At 42.2% G+C, this 24,744-nt stretch overlaps 1 protein-coding gene across 4 annotated transcripts in view; it reads left to right on the top strand.

Moving 5' to 3' along the window:
- Positions 1 to 24,744, top strand: part of TRMT12 (tRNA methyltransferase 12 homolog) — a 309,262-nt gene that overhangs the window by 235,479 nt on the left and 49,039 nt on the right. For 3 of the 4 annotated variants that reach the window (XM_056540149.1, XM_056540150.1, XM_056540148.1), the window contains exon 7: positions 22,449 to 22,754. In XM_056540149.1, the coding sequence (XP_056396124.1) occupies positions 22,449 to 22,754 (306 nt within the window). Of the gene's footprint in view, positions 1 to 2,847; positions 3,096 to 22,448; positions 22,755 to 24,744 lie in introns of those variants that run through there. The other variant, XM_056540151.1, reaches the window with a different exon arrangement.

The following is a 24,744-nucleotide window of genomic DNA, read 5'->3' as shown; positions in this document are numbered from 1 at the left end:
TTATATACTCCTTTTGACCATGCATATTGATAATGAGAAAATCACCTGGAAGTTCGGGGTCCGCCGTCACTTCCTGGGAAAATCAGTTCCTGGGAGGTTCTAGAAACGAACCAAAACACATCCAGCTTAACCCCTTCACAACCATTAAATCATTTCCTGAAATGACTGAAAATGTGAGATCTTAAACTTAAAAAAATCAAAATCGTTGCAAGCTAGATTATCGAACAGTGACTTCAAAGAAAACCGAAATAAGTGCTGGCTAAGTACAATAGGGAATTACAAATGTTCACGTCCTAGATGCAGCCTATGTAGATTTATGGTACATTCCAAACAGTTCTAATCTCCGGTTAATGGAATTTTTTTTTAAATGAAATCCTTTATAAGCTGTGAAACAACTCATGTAGTATACTCTATCTGTATGGAATGTAACATTAAATACATAGGCTGAAATGATTTAATGGTTGTGAAGGGGTTAAGCTGGATGTGTTTTGGTTCGTTTCTAGAACCTCCCAGGAAGTGATTTTCCCAGGAAGTGACGGCGGACGCCGAACTTCCAGGTGATTTTCTCATTATCAATATGCATGGTCAAAAGGAGTATATAAGGAGACAGTTGGCAGTTCTACTTGTGCCATGACTAAGGACCTATTGGTCCGAAATGTGTCGGCGTTGGGATTTTAATTCACTGGGTGTTTTTTGTTATTTCCTGCAATGCCTATTTTTTAAAATGGATTAATTAAAGGTTAGACATTTTAACAAAAAAAATTTCTTTGGGGCTGGACACCATTTTCCTGTTGGGATTTTGTTCTGCAATTGCGCTGCACCGAGGAACGGCTCGGCACCATCCTGGCTTCCAGACTGATACTGAGTGCTCTAAATTCTACACAAGCGGTGAGCTGGCTATATCTTTTTTCATAAGACAGTGATTTAACACAGTAGAGCGTGATATGGGCAGGCTTTGGGGGCGTTTTTGCTTGTGTGGGGGCGTACATTATGTTACAGACTTGAGAGGAAGTAATTTTTTTCAGAGTGAAGAGGATGATGGGAGCTAAGGCTTCATAACCAGGAAGTGCTGCTATTTTCACAGTGGCATAGCATACAAACTAGATGGGGCAGACATATAATGAAAAGTGCGGTGGCATCATGGAGTCAAGGTCTAACCTGTGGCAGGTACTTATTTTCAGATTTTTCACTATTGCATATCTCCTTTTAAGGGGTTAAAAGTAAATCAGGATCAGACACCACTTGGCTACACCATTTACAATCCAGTGGTAATCATAAGTGTGGCAAATGCTCCTATTGCCACCATCTTCATAAAGGAAAGGATTTCCACATAGGAAGCGAGAACTTCCACGTCACAGACTTCATCACCTGCAGGACACAATTTGTGATTTATTGTTTGAAATGTCCGTGCAACAGATTCTATGTAAGTTCCACTATCAGGCAAATGTTTTTGAGGTTCCGTGAACATTTAAAGGAAATCTGTCATCAGAATCACCCGCACTAAACCTGTTACACAGGCTTGTAGTGCGGGTGATCCTGATTAAAACGCTCCTTACCTGGTTAAAAATGGTTCAGCGGTTCTTCAGATATCTATATATTTAGTTTTCTGTTATTCCCTGGCTTGGGACTCAGTGGGAGGTGTTATCATCTGGGACTCAGCCACACGTCATTCTAGCTGGGCGGAGCTGCCGCCCGGCTCATGAATATTCATGAACTTAGACCGAGAAAGAAGAATTAGACCAGTAGGATAAGTTCATGAATATTCATGAGCCGGGCGGCTGCTCCGCCCAGCTAGAATGACGTGTGGCCGAGTCCCAGATGATAACACCTCCCACTGAACCATTTTTAACCAGGTAAGGAGCGTTTTAATCAGGATCACCCGCACTACAAGCCTGTGTAACAGGTTTAGTGCGGGTGATTCTGATGACAGATTTCCTTTAAGACTTTCACGCATGTTCCATGGTGTACCTAGACTGGCAGAGCATCTGCATAAAGAACACAAAGGCTCTGCAGATGTATTGACTTTCTTCGAGTTGGAACGAGTGACGGAGCAAACACACTCACTTACTGTAAAAAGAAGCATTAGGGATTTTGTGTCTTGAAGCAACGGGACCCCTCGGCTTCAATGATCGGAACCAGATTAGCTAATTCCTTTGATACTTGGTATCATCTCCAGAATGTTATATTGTTTTGTCTATTAAGTTACTTCTTGTCTCCCTATTCTCTGTTACCCTTGTCTTCTGCTATCTTCCACTTACCTTCTTTAGTTCTTGAACAGGCTAGCATTGCGGGGTGTCACCCCCACGCGCATATATAAATGTATTCCTCCCTTAGGTGCTACGCCTGGATGAAAGCGCTGTGTTAGCGTCTTGTTGCTTAGCAACTTCTCTGATGCGTCAGCCGACAAGCCACAGCACCCATGTATATTTAATTGGGACCGTGCGCATCACTGGTGTGTGTGACCAAGCGGGAAGACCCGTAAAACGGAACCGTCACCCACGAGCTCTCCCGAGCTCTGCTTTCTTCCTCCTCTCCCTGCATTGTGCTTCCCTTGATCTACATGGAATAAAAGTGCCCTCTTGCATATACTGATATTTTGCATTGTTTTTGTCTAAGTGCACCTGAGACTCTAAGCACATACCCACATCAGTGGTTCATCTCCATATATTTCTGGATACATTTCATGTAGTGTGCGGTGCCGAGACTGTTTGTTTGTTTTTCTCTGTATACATAACTTGAGAGTTATGCTGACTGTTATTCACATCATTTAGGTAAATGAGAAAAATATAATTTACATAATTTTTTTTATAGAATTTGCATATATATATATATTTTTATTTGTTGTAGGAAAGCTATTATATCACTGAAGAGGAGACCTATGGGGATTTTGAAACACATTTTATAGCTGTTTTAGAACAGTATATTGTACAGCAGCATTTCACATTATTTTATCCTAGAATTAGACTTTTTATTAAATCAGATCCATGAACCGGATTTTGTCTGAGTGATAGTATGCTAATACCACAAGGAAGCCAACAAATCTTTCTGGATACAGGCTGACTTTAGTAACATTTGTTTCCACCAACTCTTTTTGACACTGGCAGTCTTGACGTCCAACTTACCTACAAAGCCCGGTCGAGATTCCATCTGGCAGCTGGAAGTTTATATCGCCTATGTGCTGTTTGCCCGCAGAGGCAGCGGCGGGAGCGGTGCACGAGCTTCAACAGTACAGCCTTGAGTTACCACGAGCAGGATGTCTGAGTGGTGAGAGGTACACAGTACAGAGTTTCTTTTTTCTTTTTAACCAAATGTTACATTTACTATCCCCTACAGTAACATCATTTTTATATAATTGTTGGAACTTTTATTTAGAAAGTTGAGCTTTATCATCTACTATATTCATTTTAGACTTTTTATTGCAGATATTTTATTGTTTTAGGTTATATATGGTCATTTAAAAATTCTCATAAAAAATTTAATTCCACAAAAAACTATTTATTTGGGAATTTTTATTGCAGATATTTTATTTTTTTAGGTAATATAAGGTAAGTCTATATTACAAGGATTGTTCATTTATCACAGTGATTTCATTTTATGTAATTAGTAGTACACTTTATTGGCTTTATACAATTTATCTACATTTTTAATCTGGATTGTGTTTAGTCCAACCACAAGGGCCCTGGGGAGTGCAAGTAATGATAGTGTTAATGTCTTGACTGGTATTTTAATAAATTAGATTATTTTTATACTTATTATTGTTGTCCATTAAATTCTTGAGCTGCAATATTGGTTTATTTGTTTTTTTAGCACTTTTTCCAGTTGGTGGAATATTGGCGTGCTCGGATTGTGGGGAAAATAAAGTAGGCCATACTGATTCAGTTTATGTTCTTAAAAAGTTTTTCTTGTTTCTATAATGTTAAAGGAAATCTGTCATTATTGTCTCCTGACAGTCCTATTGGTACAGACAGGTAGTGCAGGTGACACTGATGACAACGATACACTTACCTCGTCCCGTTTCATGCAGTCGTTCTCCGGTAATCTTCTCCATTATCTTCAGCTCAGGGCCCGGCTTGAAGCATGGGCGGAGCTTAATGGCGTCACTGCTGCTGTTCTCTAGCAGCGGGACCCAGCAGAGAACAGTAGCGGTGATGTCACTAAGCTCCGCCCATGCTCCAAGCCGGGCCTGAAGATGAAGATACCGGAGACCAGAAAACTACTGCACGGAACGGGACAAGGTAAGTAACATTGTCATCAATGTCACCTGCACGACCTGTCTATACCAGCAGGTGACGCTGATGACAGATTTCCTTTAACTCTTTAACATTCAAGCCAATTATCATTTTTTCTTTATTTTTTTCCACCTCCCTTCTAAGAGCTAAACCTGTTTGTTTTTCATCTAGAGAGCCATATAAGGCTTCTTTTATTCAGGACCAATTGTATTTTTGTAATAACTTGGTTAATTTTACCATAAAATCTATTGGGAAACACAAAAAGAGCTGTACTTTTTTTTATTGGTACTATTTTAATGTAGATAACACTTTTCAATTGCTTCTTTTTAATTCACATTTTTTTTAAATAAAAAAACACTAACTTTGGGTGTATGGTATAAATACCGTATAAGGCTGGGTTCACATCACGTTTTTGCCATACTGTTTTAAATCCGTTTTTCTAAAGAAAAGCGTATGGCAAAAAAACGGATGGAACAGTATGGAAAAAAGTAAAACGTATGCGTTTTCAAACAGTATACTGTTTTTAAAAGTGCATACAGTTCTGTCAGTTCTAATAGAAAAAAAAACCATACGTTTTTGAAAATGTCCATTTTTAATGGGAGGGGTCTTGGGTGGGGACTTTAGGATTCAAATGCGCATGTGCACCACGATTTTGTCTCTGGTTTAAAAACCGTACTGCAACCGCATACGTTTTTTTTAACATGGATGTCAATGGGAAACGCACATGTATACGGTTCCATACGGGAAAAACGTGTACGTTTTTACTTTGCACATGCGCATTTGAATCCTAAAGTCCCCACCCAAGACCCCTCCCATTAAAAATGGACAAAATTTTCAAAAACTTATGGTTTTTTTTTTTAATAAAAACTGACGGAACTGTATGCACTTTTAAAAACAGTATACTGTTTAAAAACGCATACTGTTTACTTTTTTCCATACTGTTCCATCCGTTTTTTTGCCATACGGTTTTCTTTAGAAAAACGGATTGAAAACAGTATGGCAAAAACGTAGTGTGAACCCAGCCTAAACCGTATGCGTTTTTAAACAGTATACTGTTTTTAAAAGTGCAGACAGTTCCGTCAGTTTTTATAGGAAAAAAAAAAAACATACGTTTTTGAAAATTCTGTCCATTTTTAATGGGAGGGGTCTTGGGTGGGGATTTTAGGATTCAAATGCGCATGTGCAAAGTAAAAACGTATACGTTTTTCCCGTATGGAACCGTATACATGTGCGTTTCCCATTGACGTCCATGATAAAAAAAACGTATGGGGTTGCAGTATGGTTTTTAAACCGGAGTCAAAACCGTGGTTGACCACGATTTTGTCTCCGGTTTAAAAACCCTACTGCAACTGCATACATTTTTTTTTAACATGGACGTCAATGGGAAACGCACATGTATACGGTTTCATACGGGAAAAACGTATACGTTTTTACTTTGCACATGCGCATTTGAATCCTCCCATTAAAAATGGACAAAATTTTCAAAAACGTATGTTTTTTTTTTTCTATAAAAACTGACGGAACTGTATGCACTTTTAAAAACAGTATACTGTTTAAAAACGCATACAGTTTAGGCTGGGATCACACTACGGTTTGTAACTATAGTTCTCATATACGGCTGGGAGTAGGGGTGGGTGGGGCTTAATTGCGGCGCCCGCACTCAGCCGTATTCGGGAACCGTAGTTAATGTATGTCTATGATCCGACCGGAGTGAACCGCAGCCTCCGGTCGGCTGCTTTTTCGTCCGTATGCGGTTTTCCAACCGCAGGCAAAAACGTGGTCAACCACGTTTTTGCTTGCGGTCGGGAAACCGCATACGGTCGGAAAAGCAGCCGACCGGAGGCTGTGGTTCACTCCGGTCGGCTCATAGACATACATTAACTACGGTTCCCGAATACGGCTGAGTGCGGGCGCCGCGATTAAGCCCCGCCCACCCCTCCTCCCAGCCGTATGCGGGAACCGTAGTTCAAATCGTAGTGTGAACCCAGCCTTACTTTTTTTCCATACTGTTCCATCCGTTTTTTTGCCATACGGTTTTCTTTGGAAAAATGGATTGAAAAACGTGATGTGAACCCAGCCTAACATGCACCCTCATTTTTCCAAGGAAATTTTATTTCATGAATTTAATTGCATGTATACCCTGATAAATCTTTCTGGCCCCACAGAAGTCATTCCCATGTCCCTCCCCATACCTGGCTTTCATATTTACCTGTCGGCGCAGTCTCTGGCGGCATCCTGTTGCTGTGCGCTGACAAGTGACGTTCCCAACGCGACATTATTCGTCAGCGCAGGACGCTGCCAGAGTCTGCAGAAGATGACGCCAACAAGTAAATATGCAAGCTGGGGATGAGGAGGGACATAATAACCAAGTGGCAGCTGGACTCTGGCCCCGCAGAAGCTGCTGCAGTTACATGATTTAAATCATTGAACCGCAGCGGCTTCTGCGGGACCAGAAAGAGTTTATCGGCATGTAACACGCATATAGACTTTTGACTTAAAACTTTAGCTTAAAAAATGCTTGTTATAAGCCAATAAATGCGGTATATGAAAACCATTTTATTCCACAGTTCTTATGTAACCTTAGTTTATTCATCTTTATTGTTATGGACTTGATTCAAGTGGCTAACATGTCATTGGATATTGCTGTCATACTATAAATTTATACTTGGTAGGTAAGGAAGAAGAGTTAAAGGAAATCTGTCACCAGTGTCACCTGCACTAACCTGTTGGTACAGACAGATTGCTCCTTACCAAGGGGCAAAATTATTTTTCTACTCCAAATATGGCAGTCAGAATAAAGCCCTGGATCCGCTTTCTATCCCCATAAATAGTGTCCATAACTTGTAATATTAGATTTCTTAGGAAAAACATTTAGACCCCCCGAACTAATGTAACCCCTTAAGGACCAGGACAATTTTCACTGTAGGACCAGAGCGTTTTTTGCACATCTGACCACTTTCACTTTAAGCATTAATAATTCTGGGTATATATACTGGTTGCGTATTTTCTCAAATCTGGGCTTATATAGTTAGTTTAATACTAAATAAATAAATAAATGTATTTATATGTGTTGGTGGTAAATGGTGAAAGAAAGGAATGGATGTGATATATATATATATCCAGATATATAACCTGAGTATATGTGTAAGTAGAGAATGTGTATAGATATTATGTAGATACTACAAAAAGTGATTGGGTGATGTGAGTGGATAGTGTATGGATGGTAAAATAAGTGATCTAGGAGAATTCAGTGTATTTCAATATTTATTTATAATATAATGACTATCTACCCCTGCAGGGCCCTTGCATAGGGTAGAATAGTACAATTAATAGTAAAATAGTTTAAAATGTATAACTTTTAATTAAAAATAATAATAATAAAACTTATAAAACTTAGACACATATACACATATATATACAAGTGTATATATATATATATATATATATATATATATATATGGAAACCAGCTATTGTTCACTTTCCAGGATGTAAGGCAATAGTATTAAATAACCTTGCAGTATTATACTTTGTATCCGGTTTGTGAAGATAGTTTAGTGTTCAATTGTTAGTGTCACAATGGTTGTGGTAAAACGTGGATATCAGTATCCTTAGATAAATTGTTTTTATAGCATTGGTGATACAAAGTATAATACTGCAAGGTTATTTAATACTATTGCCTGGAAAGCGGACAATAGCTGGTTTCCATATATATACACTTGTGTATATATATATGTGTATAAGTTTTATTGTTATTATTTTTAATTAAAAGTTATACATTTAAAACTATTTTACTATTAATTGTACTATTCTACCCTATGCAAGGGCCCTGCAGGGGTAGATAGTCATTATATTATAAATAAATATTGAAATACACTGAATTCTCCTAAATCACTTATTTTACCACCCATACACTATCCACTCACATCACCCAATCACTTTTTGTAGTATCTACATAATATCAATACACATTCTCTACTTACACATATACTCAGGTTATATATCTGGATATATATATATCACATCCATTCATTTCTTTCACCATTTACCACCAACACATATAAATTTATTTATTTAGTATTAACCCCTTCAGGACCAAGCCCATTTTGGCCTTAAGGACCAGAGCGTTTTTTGCACATCTGACCACTGTCACTTTAAACATTAATAACTCTGGAATGCTTTTAGTTATCATTCTGATTCCGAGATTGTTTTTTCGTGACATATTCTACTTTAACTTGGGGGTAAATTTTTGTGGTAACTTGCATCCTTTCCTTGTGAAAAATCCTAAAATTTGATGAAAAATTTGAAAATTTTGCATTTTTCTAACTTTGAAGCTCTCTGCTTGTAAGGAAAATGTATATTACAAATAAAAAATTTTTTTATTCACATAAACAATATGTCTACTTTATGTCTGCATCATAAAAGTGGCGAGTTTTTACTTTTGGAAGACACCAGAGGGCTTCAAAGTTTAGCAGCAATTTTCCAATTTTTCACAAAATTTTCAAACTCACTATTTTTTAGGGACCAGTTCAGGTTTGAAGTGGATTTGAAGGGTCTTCATATTAGAAATACCCCACAAAAGACCCCATTATAAAAACTGCACCCCCCAAAGTATTCAAAATGACATTCAGTCATCATTTTAACCCTTTAGGTGTTTCACAGGAATAGAAGCAAAGTGAAGGAGAAAATTCACAATCTTCATTTTTTACACTCGCATGTTCTTGTAGACCCAATTTTTGAATTTTTTCAAGGGGTAAAAGGAGAAAATGTATACTTATATTTGTAGCCTGATTTCTCTCGAGTAAGCACATACCTCATATGTCTATGTAAAGTGTTCGGCGGGCGCAGTAGAGGGCTCAGAAGGGAAAGAGCGATATGGGGATTTTGGAGAGTACGTTTTTCTGAAATGGTTTTTGGGGGGCATGTTGCATTTAGGAAACCCCTATGGTGCCAGAACAGCAAAAAACCCTCACATGGCATACCATTTTGGAAACTAGACCCCTTGAGGAACATAACAAGGAATAAAGTGAGCCTTAATACCCCACAGGTGTTTCACGACTTTTGCATATGTAAAAAAAAAAATATATTTTTTCACTAAAATGTGTGTTTCCCCCCAAATTTCACATTTTTCCAAGGGTTAATAGCAGGAAATACCCCCCAATATTTGTAACCCCATCTCTTCTGAGTATGGAGGTACCCCATAAGTTGACCTGAAGTGCACTATGGGCGAACTACAATGCTCAGAAGAGAAGGAGTCATATTTGGCTTTTTGAGAGCAAATTTTGCTCGGGGGGCATGTCGCATTTAGGAAGCCCCTATGGTGCCAGAACAGCAAAAAAAAAACACATGGCATACCATTTTGGAAACTAGACCCCTTGAGGAATGTAATAAGGAATAAAGTGAGCCTTATTACCGCACAGGTGTTTCACGACTTTTGCATATGTAAAAAAAAATATATAATTTTTTCCACTAAAATGTGTTTCCCCCCTAATTTCACCTTTTTGCAAGGGTTAATAGCAGAAAATACCCCCCAAAATTTGTAACCCCATCTCTTCTGAGTATGGAGGTACCCCATAAGTTGACCTGAAGTGCACTATGGGCGAACTACAATGCTCAGAAGAGAAGGAGTCATATTTGGCTTTTTGAGAGCAAATTTTGCTCGGGGAGCATGTCGCATTTAGGAAGCCCCTAAGGTGCCAGAACAGCAACAAAAAAAAAAAAAAACACATGGCATACCATTTTGGAAACTAGACCCCTTGAGGAACGTAACAAGGGGTACAGTGAGCATTTGCCCCCCACTGGTGTCTGACAGATCTTTGGAACAGTGGGCTGTACAAGTTTTCATTTTCACGGACCACTGTTCCAAAGATCCGTCAGACACCTGTGGGGGGTAAATTCTCACTTCACCCCTCATTACATTTCGTGAGGGGTGTCGTTTCCGAAATGGGGTCACGTGGGGTTTTGTTTTTTTTGCGTTTGTCAAAACCACTGTAACAATCAGCCACCCCTGTGCAAATCACCTCAAATGTACATGGTGCGCTCTCCCTTCTGGGCCTTGTTGTGCGCCCCCAGAGCACTTTGCGCTCACATATGGGGTATCTCTGTAGTCGGGAGAAATTGTGTTACAAATTTTTGGGGGCTTTTTTCCCTTTTACCTCTTGTGAAAATGTAAAGTATAGGGCAACATCAGCATGTTAGTGTAAAAAATTAAAATTTTTTACACTAACATTCTGGTGTAGACCCCAACATTTCCTTTTCATGAAGGGTTAAAGAAGAAAAAGACCCCCAAACCTTGTAACGCAATTTCTCCCGAGTACAGCGATACCCCATATGTGACCCTAAACTGTTGCCCTGAAATACGACATGGCTCCAAAGTGAGAGGGCCATGTGCATTTGAGGCCTAAATTAGGGATTTGCTTAGGGGTGGACATGGGGTATTCTACGCCAGTGATTCCCAAACAGGGAGCCTCCAGCTGTTGCAAAACTCCCAGCATGCGTGGACAGTCAACGGCTGTCCGGCAATACTGGGAGTTGTTGTTTTTCAACAGCTGGAGGCTCTGCTTTGGAAACAGTGGTGTACCGGACGTTCTTATTGGGGGAGGGGGGCTGTGTATATGTAGTGTTTTTAACTTTTTATTTTATTTTGTGTTAGTGTAGTGTAGTGTTTTTAGGGTACAGTCACATGGGCGGGGGATTACAGCGAGTTTCCCAGCGCAAAATTTGCTGCATCTCAAGATGCGAGAAACCCACTGTAAAAGCCTCGCCCATGTGAATGTACCCTGTACATTCATGGGGGGTGCACCAGCTGTTGCAAAACCACAACTCCCAGCATGCATGGTCTGTTAGTGCATGCTGGGAGATATAGTTTTGCAACAGCTGGAGGCACACAGGTTAGGAAACACTGAGTTAGAAACAATGTTTCCCAACCAGTGTGTCTCCAGTTGTTGCAAAACTACAACTCCCAGCATGCCCAGACAGCTGAAGGGCATGCTGGGAGTTGTAGTTCGGCAACATCTGAAGGGCCAGATGTTGCTGAACTAAAACTCCCAGCATGCCTGGACAGTCAGTGCATGCTGGGAGTTGTAGTTTTGCAACAGCTGGAAGAGCACAGATTGGAGACCATTATACAATGGTCTCCAAACTGGGGCCCTCCAGATGTTGCAAAACTACAACTCCCAGCATGCCCAGACAGCCAAAGGCTCTCTAGGCATGCTGGGAGTTGTAGTTTTCAGACTTCTAGAAGCAGCAGTGAAGATCTGCTGCCTCTGAGGACTACATACTTACCTGCCGGTCCCGTCGCTGCTCGTCCACGTGGCCGGTCCTGCCGCTGCTCCTCGGTCCCGCCGCTGCTCCAGGTAAGTCCGCCGGTCCCCACGTGTTCCCCCCCCTATGCCGCAGGTCCCCGGGATCTGAACTTTCACCCCAAATCACTGTGATTGGTCCACAGGGACCAATCACAGTGATCGCTGACCAGGACCATCAATTGATGGTCCTGGGGGGTGAAGCAGAAGTTGTCCCCTGCTGGAAACAGCGGGACTTCTGCTGGTTAACCCGTACGATGCTGCGCATCGCCAGGTTAACTGAATGTCATTTATAAACGTCGGGATGCGCGAACGCACTGCACAACCCGGCGTTTATATATGCCATTCTGCGGGAAGGGGTTAAACTAACTATATAAGCCCAGATTTGAGAAAATACGCAACCAGTATATATATCTATATATACACCTTTCTTACATGTAAATAAGGTTGTATGGGATACACAACCTTGGCGTGAGTACTCATCTGGCAGATAATTCCATACAATCACATTTTCGGTTGCAGCTACCTCCTAATATTTTTTCATTAAAGGAGAAGTCCCATGTAGAAAAAGTATTGTGTTTTAAATGCAGAAGCAAAAGTTATATCACTTTGTAAATCACTGACTTTACCCATCTTGTATGTAAAACCTGTTTTTCTAGCTTCTTTGTTCAGAGAGGAAGTTCAGCAGCTCCCTGTTCTGATGACTTGCGACCCCCCCATTGAGCTGCATTATGCTGGGGGCCGTGATGTCACAATTTCCCATAGTTCTGTGTGCTGCCTGCAGCTTAGCCAGCTCTGTGCAGGGCAAAGGCACCTCCCATGTGCAGCTTCAGCCAATCATAGTAGCCCCAGTGAGCTGAGCAAGCGTCTTCATCTCCTCGGCAGGGAAGCATCTGACAGCCAGCTCAGTGTTTATAAGAGCAAGAACGATGTCCCAATGTCCCGAGAAGAAGCAGAGGGGGAGGGGAGATCCCTGCTTTCCCCTGCACTGATCACAATCTGACAGCAGGTCAGTCTGAAAGAACGATGTCCTGAGAATAGAAGCAGGGGAAACACTGAGCCTGCTGTTAGGAAAGTGATCAGTGTCTAGGTCAGTGTAGCAGGCATGCTGGGAGTTGTAGTTTCACAACAGCTGGAGACACCCTGGTTAGGAAGCACTGGTCTAGGCTGGGCTACTTCTGTGATGAACTGAAAGGCATTATGGGAGACAGGAAGTCAGGGACCTCCATGGACCAGGAAGTACCGATCTTTCAGAGGGGATTGCAGGAGAAGGGAGATGGTGAGATACATGAGGAGCAGATTGTCAGAATGGTGAGCTGATGCACTTTCACATGATATAAAAAAAAATTGTGACTTGGTCCATGATACTTCTTCTTTAATAATTCTGGGATGCTTTTACCTTTCATTCTGATTCCGAGATAGTTTTTTCGTGACATATTCTACTTTGTTAGTGGTAAAATTTCTTGGTGGAAAATTCCAAAATTTGATGAAAAAATTGAAAATTTTGCATTTTTCTAATTTGAAGCTCTCTGCTTGTAAGGAAAATAGAAAAATCTAGATTTTTCATGGACCAGTTCAGGTTTGAAGGGCCTTCCTATTAGAAATACCCCACAAATTACCCCATTATAAAAACTGCACCCCTCAAAGTATTCAAAATGACATTCATAATGTAGCTTAACCCATTAGATGTTTCACAGGAATAACAGCAAAATAAAGGAGAAAATTCAAAATCTTCATTTTTTACACTCTCATGTTCTTGTAGACCCAGTTTTTTAATTTTTACAAGAGGTAAAAGGAGACAAATCCTCTCAAAATTTGTAACTCAATTTATCTCGAGTAAGAAAATACCTCATGTGTATGTCAAGTGTTCGGTGGACGCAGTAGAGGGCTCAGAAGGGAAGGAGCGACAATGGGATTTTGGAGACAGTTTTTCTGAAATGGTTTTTGGGCGGCATATCACATTTAGGAAGCCCCTATGGTGCCAGAACAGCAGAAAACCCCCCACATGGCATACCATTTTGGAAACTACACCCCTCAAAGCACATAACAAGGGGTTTGATGACTTTTAGTTAACCCTTTAGGGACGGAGCCCATTATGACCCTAAGGACGGGAGCATTTTTTGCATATCTGACCACTGTCACTTTAAGCAGTAATAACTCTGGGATGCTTTTACTTATAAATTTGATTCCGAGATTTTTTTTTCATGACATATTCTACTTTGTTAGTGGTAAATTTTCGTCGATACTTGCATCATTTCTTGGTGAAAAATTCAAAAATTTCATGAAAAATTAGAAAATTTTGCATTTTTCTAACTTTGAAGCTCTCTGCTTGTAAGGAAAATAGACATTCCAAATAAATTATATATTGATTCACATATACAATATGTCTACTTTATGTTTCCATCATAAAGTTGACATGTTTTTACTTTTGGAAAACATCAGAGGGCTTCAAAGTTCAGCAGCAATTTTCCAATTTTTCGCAAAATTTTCAAAATTGGAATTTTTCAGGGACCAGTTCAGGTTTGAAGTGGATTTGAAGGGTCTTCTGGTTAGAAATACCCCATAAATGACCCCATTATAAAAACTACACCCCTTAATATATTCAAAATGACATTCAGTAAGTGTATTAACCCTTTAGGTGTTTCACAGGAATAGCAGCAAAGTGAAGGAGAAAATTCAAAATCTTCATTTTTTACACTCGCATGTTCTTGTAGACCCAGTTTTTGAATTTTTACAAGGGGTAAAAGGAAAAAAATCCTCTAAAAATTTGTAACCCAATTTCTCTTGAGTAAGGAAATACCTCATATGTGTATGTCAAGTGTTCGGCGGCTGCACTAGAGGGCTCAGAAGCGAAGGAGCAACAATGGGATTTTGGAGAGTGAGCTTTTCTGAAATGATTTTCTGGGGGCATGTCCCATTTAGGAAGCCCCTATGGTGCCAGGACAGCAACCCCCCCCCCCCCCACATTGCACACCATTATGGAAACCACACCCCTCAAGGAACATAACAATGGGTATGGTGAGCCTTAACACCCCACAGGTGTTTGACAACTTTATGTTAAAGTCGGATGTGTAAATGAAAAAAAAATATTTTTCCACTAAATGCTGATTTTCCCCCCAATTTTACTTTTTTACAAGGGGTAATAGGAGAAAATGCCCCACAAAATTTGTAACCCCATTTCTTCTGGGTATGGAAATACCCCATGTTAGGATGTCAAGTGCACTGCAAGTGAACTACAATGCTCAGAAGAGAAGGAGTGTCATTGAGCTTTTAGAGAGATAATTTGTTTGGAATGGAAGTCGGGGGCCATGTGCGTTTACAAAGCCCCCCGTGGTCCAGAACAGTGGACCCCCCCACATGTGACCCCATTTTGGAAACTACACCCCTCACAGAATGTAATAAGGGGTACAGTGAGCATTTACACCCCACTGGCGTTTGACAGATCTTTGGAACAGTGGGCTGTGCAAACAAAAAAATTACATTTTTCATTTTCACTGACCACTGTTCCAAAAATCTGTCAGACATCTGTGGGCATAAATGCTCACTGTACCCCTTGTTACATTCCGTGAGGGGTGTAGTTTTCAAAATGGGGTCACATGTGGGTATTTATTTTTTTGGGTTTATGTCAGAACCGCTGTAAAATCAGCCACCCCTGTGCAAATCACCAATTTAGGCCTCAAATGTACATGGTGCACTCTCACTCCTGAGCCTTGTTGTGCGCCCGCAGAGCATTTTACGCCCACATATGGGGTATTTCCGTACTCAGGAGAAATTGTGTTACAAATATTGTGGGTCTTTTTTTCCTTTTACCTCTTGTGAAAATAAAAAGTAAAGGGCAACACCAGCATGTTAGTGTAAAAAATATTTTTTTTACACTAACAGGCTGGTGTAGACCCCAACTTTTCCTTTTCATAAGGGGTAAAAGGAGAAAAAGCCCCCCAAAATTTGTAGTGCAATTTCTCTCGAGTACGGAAATACCCCATATGTGGCCCTAAACTGTTTTCTTGAAATAAGACAGGGCTCCGAAGTGAGAGAGCACCATGCGCATTTGAGGACTAAATTAGGGATTGCATAGGGGTGGACATAGGGGTATTCTATGCCAGTGATTCCCAAACAGGGTGCCCCCAGCTGTTGCTAAACTCCCAGCATGCCTGGACAGTCAGTGGCTGTCCTCCAGAAATGCGTGGAGTTGTTGTATTGCAACAGCTCAGCTGGAGGCTCCATTTTGGAAACACTGCCGTACAATACGTTTTTCATTTATATTGGGGAGGGGGGGAACAGTGTAAGGGTACATTCGCACTTGCAGTTTACGGTGAGTTTCCCGCTAGGAATTTGCGCTGCGGCAAAAAAATTGCCGCAGCTCATACTTGAAGCAGGAAACTTACTGTAAACCCGCCCATATGAATGTACCCTGTACGTTCACATGGGGCGGGGGGCAAACCTCCAGCTGTTTCAAAACTACAACTCCCAGCATGTACTGACAGACCGTGCATGCTGAGAGTTGTAGTTTTGCAACAGCTGGAGGCACACTGGCTGGAAAACCTTCAGTTAGGTTCTGTTACCTAACTCAGTATTTTCCAACCAGTGTGCCTCCAGCTGTTGCAAAACTAAAACTCCCAGCATGCACGGTCTGTCAGTACATGCTGGGAGTTGTAGTTTTGCAACAGCTGGAGGCACACTGGTTGGAAAACCTTCAGTTAGGTTCTGTTAACTAACTCAGTATTTTCCAACCAGTGTGCCTCCAGCTGTTGCAAAACTACAACTCCCAGCATGTACGGTCTGTTAGTACATGCTGGGAGTTGTAGTTTTGCAACAGCTGGAGACACACTGGTTGGAAAACCTTCAGTTAGGTTCCGTTACCTAACTCAGTATGTTCCAACCAGTGTGCCTCCAGCTGCTGCAAAACTACAATTCCCAGCATGTACTGATCACAGAAGGGCATGCTGGAAGATGTAGTTATGCAACAGCTGGAGGTACGCAACTACAACTCCCAGCATGCCGAGACAGCTGTTTGCTGTTTGGGCATGCTGCGATTTGCAGTTTTGCAACATCTGGAGTGCTACAATTTAGAGACCACTGAACAGTGATCTCCAAACTGTGGACCTCCAGATGTTGCAAAACTACAACTCCCAGCATGCCCAGACAGCAAACCGCTGGGTGGGCATGCTAGGAGTTGTAGTTTTGCAAGATCTAGAGGGCAGTATAGAGATCACTGTGCAGTGGTCTCTAAACTGTAGACCTCCAGCTGTTGCAAAACTACAAATCCCAGCATGTCCACACAGCAAACAGCTGTATGGGCATGCTGGGAGTGGTAGTTTTGCAACATCTGGAGTGCTACAGTCTAGAGACCACTATAGTGGTCTCAGACTGTAGCCCTCTAGATGTTGCTAGGCAACTCACCGCCTTCCGTCGCATCCAGGAAGCCGTCCTCTTCTGCCGCACGCCGCATGCAGATCTCCGTCACCGCCCGCCGATCACCGTCGCTCCGTTGCCTCCAGACGGGTTAGTAATCTTCGGCGCCACTCCTCTTCGTTTTCCCCGTTCTGGCCCACCTATTGTGGGTGGGCAGGACGGGGAAAACTAAAGTAAACCCCCCTGCCCCCGATCTGCTATTGGTGGTCGCGTCTAGACCACCAATAGCAGGGATAGGAGGGGTGGCACCCATGCCACCTCACTTCTATCGCTTCAGGGGGATCGTGGGTGTCTTAGACACCCGCGATCCCCCTTATATTCCGGGTCACTGAGTCACCATAGACCCGTAATGACCCGGAATCGCCGCAAATCGCAAGTGTGAATTAATTTGCGATTTGCGCCGATCGTCGACATGGGGGGGGGTCTAATGACCCCCCTTGGCATTTGCACGGGGTGCCTGCTGATAGATATCAGCAGTCACCCCGGTCCAGTCCCCGCCCGGCGCGCGGGGGGGACCGAAATTCCCATGGGCGTATGGATACGCCCTTCGTCCTTAAGTACCAGGACGCAAGGGCGTATGCATACGCCCTTCGTACCCAACAGGTTAAAGTCAGATGTGTAAACGGAAAAAAAAAATTTTCACTAAAATGCAGTTTTTTTCCCCAAAGTTACCATTTTTTATAAAGGGTAATGGGAGAAAATGCCCCCCAAAATTTGTTAGGGCTTAAAATACTCTGCGGGCGAACTATAATGCTCAGAAGAGGAGTCACATTTGGCTTTTTGAAAGGAAATTTTGCTGTAATGGTTTTTTGGGGTCATGTCCCATTTAGGAAGCCCCTATGGTGCCAGGACAGCAAAAAAAAAAACACATGGCATACTATTTTGGAAACTACACCCCTCAAGGAATGTAACAAGGGGTACAGTGTACAGAAAAATCTGTATTTTTCCAAAGCATTTGATACAGTTCCACATAAAAGGTTGGTGCATAAAATGAGAAGGTTGGGGCTGGGGGAGAATGTGTGTAAGTGGGTAAGTAACTGGATCAGTGATAGTGAGAGGGTGGTTATTAATGGTACTTATTCTGATTGGGTGACTGTTACTAGTGGGGTACCACAGGGGTCCGTCTTGGGTCCTGTTCTATTTAATATATTCATTAATGACCTTGTAGAGGGTTTGAATAGTAAAGTAGCAATCTTTGCAGATGATACTAAACTCTAAAGCAGTAAACACTATAGAGGACAGTGCACTGTTACAAATGGATCTGGATAGGTTGGAGGTTTGGGCTGGGAAGTGGCAGATGAGGTTCAACACTGATAAATGTAAGGTAATGCACATGGGGAAGAAAAATACAGGCTGCGATTATGTATTAAATGGGAGAACGCTAGGGACAACTGACGTGGAATAGGACTTGGGAGTCTTAGTTAATAGTAAATTTAGCTGTAGTGACCAGTGTCCGGCAGCTGCTGCCAAGGCAAATAAAATTATGGGGTGCATCAATAGGGGCATAGATGCCCACGACAAGGAAATAATTCTACTGCTGTACAAATCACTAGTCAGACCACACATGGAATACTGTGTACAGTACTGGGCACCAGTGTACAAGAAAGATATAGTGGAGCTGGAGAGGGTTCAAAGATGGGCAACCAGAGTAATACGGGGAATGGGAGGACTACAGTACCCAGAAAGATTATCAGAATTAGGGTTATTTAGTTTAGAAAAAGAAGGCTTAGGGGAGACCTAATAATTATGTATAAATATATCAGGGGGCAGTACAGAGATCTCTCCCATGATCTATTTATACCCAGGACTGTATCTATAACAAGGGGACATCCTCTACGTTTAGACGAAAGAAGGTTTCTACTGTAAGAGCAGTGAGACTTTGGAATTTTCTGCCTGAGGAGGTGGTCATGGGGAACTCTGTGAAATAGTTCAAAAGGGTTCTGGATGCATTTTTGGAGAGTAATAAGATTACAGGTTATGGATTTTAGATCTATAGGGATAGAACGTTGATCCCGGGATTTATTCTGACTGCCATATTGGAGTCGGGAAGAAATTTTTACCTCTAGTATGAGGGTTTTTTGCCTTCCTCTGGATCAGTAGCGACTCATTAGGGATATAGGTTGAACTTGATGGACCTTGGTCTTTTTTCAACCTTATGAACTATGTTACTATGTTAACACCTCACAGGTATTTCACAATTTTTTTTAAAGTTGGATGTGTAAATGAAAAAAAAAAATTTTTTTCACTAAAATGCTGGTTTTTCACCAAAAGGGGTAATAGAAGAAATTTACCCCCAAAATGTGTAACCCCATTTCTTCCGAGTATGGAAATACCCCATATGTGGACGTCAAGTGCTCTGCTGGCGCACTACAATGCTCACAAGAGGAGGAGCGCCATTGAGCTTTTGAAAAGGGAATTTGTTTGGAATGGAACTCAGGGGCCAAGTGCGTTTACAAAGCCCCCCGTGGTGCCAGAACAGTGGACCCCCCCACGTGACCCCATTTTGGAAACTACACCTTTCACAGAATTTTATAAGGGGTGTAGTGAGTATTAACACTCCACTGGCGTTTGACAGATCTTTGGAACAGTGGGCTGAGCAAATGTAAAATTACATTTTTCATTCTCACGGACCACTGTTCCAAAAATCTGTCAGACACCTTTGGGGCGTACAGTACCCCTTATTACATTACATAAGGGGTGTAGTTTCCAAAATGGGGTCACATGTGGGGCGGTGGGTCCATTGTTCTGGCACTATGGGGGCTTTGTAAACACACGTGGCCTTCAATTCTGGACAAATTTTCTCTTCAAAATCCCAATGGCACTCCTTCTCTTTTGAGCATTGTAGTTCGATCGCAGAGCACTTTACATCCACATATGGGATATGTTCTTACTCAGAAAAAATGGGGTTACAAATTTTGGGGGGCTTTTTTCCTATTTTCCCATCCAACTTTAATGAAAATTCTTGAAACACCTGTGGGGTGTTAAGGCTCACTATACCCCTTGTTACATTCCGTGAGGGATGTAGTTTCCAAAATGGGGTCACATGTGGGTATTTATTTTTTTGGCGTTTATTTCAGAAATGCTGTAAAATCAGCCACCACTGTGCAAATCACGAATTTAGGCCTCAAATGTACATGGTGCCCTCCCACTCCTGAGCCTTGTTGTGCACCCACAGAGCATTTTACGCCCACATATGGGGTATTTCTGTACTTTTTTTCCTTTTACCTCTTGTGAAAATAAAAAATAAAGGGCAACACCAGCATGTTAGTGTAAAAAAAAAAAAAAATTTTACACGAACAGGCTGGTGTAGACCCCAACTTTTCCTTTTCATAAGGGGTAATAGGAGAAAAAGCCCCCCAAAATTTGTAGTGCAATTTCTCCTTAGTACGGAAATACCCCATATGTGGCACTAAATTGTTTCCTTGAAATACGACAGGGCTCCGAAGTGATAGAGTGCCATGCGCATTTGAGGACTAAATTAATTTGCATAGGGATATTCTTCGCCAGTGATTCCCAAACAGGGTGCCTCCAGCTGTTGCTAAACTCCCAGCATGCCTGGACAGTCAGTGGCTGTCCGGAAATGCTGGGAGTTGTTATTTTGCAACAGCTGGAGGCTCCGTTTTGGAAACACTGCTGTACAAAACGTTTTTCATTTTTATTGGGGGGGGGGGGGGAGACAGTGTAAGGGGGTGTATATGTAGTGTTTTACCCTTTATTATGTGTTACTGTAGTGTAGTGTTTTTAGGGTACGTTCGCACTGGCGGGTTTACAGTGAGCTTACCTCTACGAGTTTGCGCTGCGGCGAAAAATTTGCCGCAGCTCATACTTGAAGTAGGAAACTTACTGTAAGCCTGCCCGTGTGAATGTACCCTGTACATTAACATGGGGGGGGGGGGGGGCAAGCCTCCAGCTGTTTCAAAACTACAACTTCCAGCATGTACTGACAGACCATGCATGCTGGTAGTTGTACTTTTGGAACAGCTGGAGGCACACTGTTTGGAAAACCTTCAGTTAGGTTCTGTTACCTAACTCAGTATTTTACCAACCAGTGTGCCTCCAGCTGTTTCAAAACTACAACTCCCAACATGTACTGATCGCCGAAGTGCATGCTGGGAGATGTAGTTATGCAACAGCTGGAGGTACGCAACTACAACTTCCAGCATGGCGAGACAGCTGTTAGCTGTTTGGGCATGCTGGGATTTGCAGTTTTGCAACATCTGGAGGGCTACAGTTTAGAAACCACTGCACAGTGATCTCCAAACTGTGACCCTCCAGATGTTGCAAAACTACAAATCCCAGCATGCCCAAACAGCAAACTGCTATGTGGGCATGCTGGGAGATGTAGTTTTGCCAGATCTAGAGGGCCACAGTTCACTGCACAGTGATATCCAAACTGTAGCCCTCCAGCTGTTGCAAAACTACAAATCCCAGCATGACAGCTGTCTGGGCATGCTGGGAGTTGTAGTTTTGCAACATCTGGAGGGCAACAGTGTAGAGACCCCTGTATAATGATCTCGGACTGTAGCCCTCCAGATGTTGCTAGGCAACTTACCGGCTTCCGTCGGATCCAGGGAGCCAGCTGCACGACACACCGCCTGCCGATCTCCGACACCGATTGTCGCCCGCAGCCTCGCTCGCAGGGTGAGTGGACTTCAGTGCCGGTCCTCTGTCGTTTCCCTGTTCTGCCCCGCCTATTGTGGGGAAAACGAAAGTTAAGCCCCCGATCTGCTATTGGACGTCGCTTCTAGACGCCTAATAGCAGGGATAGGAGTGGTGGCACCCCTGCCACCTCACTCCTATCCCTTCAGGGGGATCGTAGGTGTCTTAGACAAACGCGATCCCCCTTATATTCCGGGTCACCATAGGCCCGTAATGACCCGGAATCTCGCAAATCGCAAGTGTGAATTCTGATGACCCCAGTCACCCCAGTCCGATCCCCTCCCGCTGAGCGGCAGGGACCGAAATTCCCACTGACGTACATGTAAGTCCTTGGTCCTTAAGACCCAGGGTGTCAGGACATACCTGTAGGCCCGTGGTCCTGAACAGGTTAATCAGTTAGCCATCACGTGGAAGGGAATTCTACAGTCTCACTACAGCAAAATATCCCTTTCTTTTATAATGGTTAAGCCTTTCCTGTAGATGTTAGAGGATGCCCTCTTGTCATAATTACAGAACTAGATATAAAAAAGATCACTAGATATAGCTTTGTTCTGTCCATTCCTATATTTGTACATTGTAATCAATTGCTCCATAGCTGACTTTTTTCCCAAAATAGCCGATAACTTATACCGGAATATCGGTATAAGTTATCGGCTATTGGCCTGAAAGGTCACAGATTATCGGTATCTGCCCTAAAAAATCAGTATCGGTCGATCCCTAGCAGCAATCACGGGGGTGTACAACAAGTCACCACACGCAAGGCCTTTTTTTCCCTTTAAACTTAAAATGAATGATGCATGAAGTGTACAAAGAAAATCTCATGTGTTTATATATTTTCTATTTCTCTAGCTGCTGTTGCATGATGTAGCAGATCGTGTGAATTTGGGTTTAATTCCAACATCTGAAGAAGGTTACCAGATAGCTTGTAGAGTTTTAAAGAAGAACACTGGTGGTATGCTACATATTCACCACAATGTAAACTGTTTCCCCAGCAAACACAAAGAAGATGATAAAAGTATTACAGCACAGGATCCTGGAAGTTTAAGAAAATTAACCTGGAGAAAGTGGGCAGAGTCTGCTGAAACTAAAATCCAAAATTTTTTACAAAAAGTTCATGACACTCCATGGCACACAAGTATTGTGCATATTGAAAAGGTGAAATCATATGCACCGCATGTGGACCATATTGTCTTGGACCTTGATTGTCGACCCATATTATAAATACTGTAATGTTTTGCATACTTTATTGTTTTAAATTACTATTATCTTTTGTTTTGTTTAGTTTTTTCTGCAACAGCTTTATATTTAAAGGGGTATTCCAAGAATTTTTTGTTATTTGACTACGCTACATGGGCTGTAAAGTTAGTGTACTTCATAATATAGTGTCTGTACCTGTGTGTGACGGTTTTCTCGCAATTCTTCTGTGATTTTCACCCCAAGATTTATTTTTAACAGCATACAAAATGACTGTTGTCTCAGATTTTCCCCAGGTTGCAATGCGGACGAGACCTGACTCACTAGTCAGCTGATGACAGGGAGCATGCCTGCTTCAATGGGTGGAGCGATCGCTTGGTGGGAAAGAGATCAATCTGCAACTAATGCAACAGCTGTAGGCAACCTGATTGAAAACCACAGGTCTTTTGAATGGATGCAGCTCATTTATGTTTCAATGGGTGGGGTGGCTGATGTGTGGGAGGGAGGAAAATGGAATTATGGGATTTGTAGTGAAAAAAGAAAAACTCAAGTAGGAAATACCAGTTCACAAAAAGCTAGCCACAGTATTATGGTTATCTCACACCATAGCCATTTAGCCCCAAGACAAGCGCATATCCTTCCTAAGCATGTCCATTACTGTCTGGCAGGTACGTACTAAAATCACCTTATGGTGGAGAACCCCTTAAATCTGTTCAAAACCATATAATAATTAATATGTGACTGTTTTATAACTATTAGGTATTAACCCCTTAAGGATGCAGCCCTTTTTCACCTTAAGGACTGAGCCCTTTTTCGCAATTCTGACCACCGTCACTTTACGCATTAATAACTCAAACGCTTTTACCGATTATTCTGATTCTGAGATAGTTTTTCGGGACATTCTACTTTATTTTGGTGGTAAATTTTCAGCGTTACTTGCATCCTTTTTTGGTGAAAAATCCCAAAATATCATGAAAATTTTGAAAATCTCCATCTTCTCCCCCCCATCCAGGGGTGGTCAGAACGGGGGGGTTCCATGGCAACTCCCTGTCCTGCGCTGCCATTGGTCAGAACTCAGTTCTGACTAATGGCAGGGGATAGGAGGAGATCGCAGCACTGTGACCTCACTCCTATCCTGCAGGATGATCGGGGGTGTCACTGACAACTCCGATCATCCCTATTTTCCGGGTGATCGGGTCACTAGAGACCCGATCAGCCCGGAATAGCAGAAAATTGCGTGTCTGAATTGACATGGTCTCAGGACCCCCCTCAGCGATGTGCCGGGATGCCTGCCGTATCAGGAACTGTCCAGAATAGCATAGGTTTGCTATGGGGATTTTCTCCTGCTCTGGACAGTTCCTGATACGGGCATCAGGTGTCAGCAGAGAGCACTGTGGACAACACAAAAAAGAAATAAAAAAATAAAGATTTTCCTCTGTAGCAAACAGCTACTAAAAGTACTGAAAGGATTAAGATTTTTTTTATAGAAGTAACTTACAAATCTGTTTAACTTTCTGGCACCAGTTCATTTAAAAAAAAAAAATGTCCACCGTAGTACCCCTTTCAATACAAAGAATTGCTCTGCACACTTTTGTGTACAAGAAAGATATAGTGGAGCTGGAGAGGGTTCAAAGACGGGCAACCAGAGTTATACGGGAATGGGAGGAATACAGTACCCAGAAAGATTATCAGAATTAGGGTTATTTAGCTTAGAAAAAGGAAGGCTTAGGGGCGACCTAAAAACGATGTATAACGGCGCGTGGCTTGACATGGCGGAGTGAGGACGCGTTTTGTCGGAGCTCCGGTCCTGCACCCACCATAAGCCAGATTCCAGTGTGCTTCCATGGGAGGAAATTCCAAGAAACCCAAGAGACGGACCCGCTCCAGACCCCCTTCCCCTGTGAGGACTCTGTTGCCGTACCTGACGCGCTCCCAGCCCTGCAGGAGCACC

Source organism: Hyla sarda, chromosome 9 (assembly GCF_029499605.1).
Source record: "Hyla sarda isolate aHylSar1 chromosome 9, aHylSar1.hap1, whole genome shotgun sequence".
NCBI classification, from domain to species: domain Eukaryota; kingdom Metazoa; phylum Chordata; class Amphibia; order Anura; family Hylidae; genus Hyla; species Hyla sarda.
Note: the sequence above shows the minus strand (reverse complement) of the source record. Positions and strands in the feature narration are given on the sequence as shown.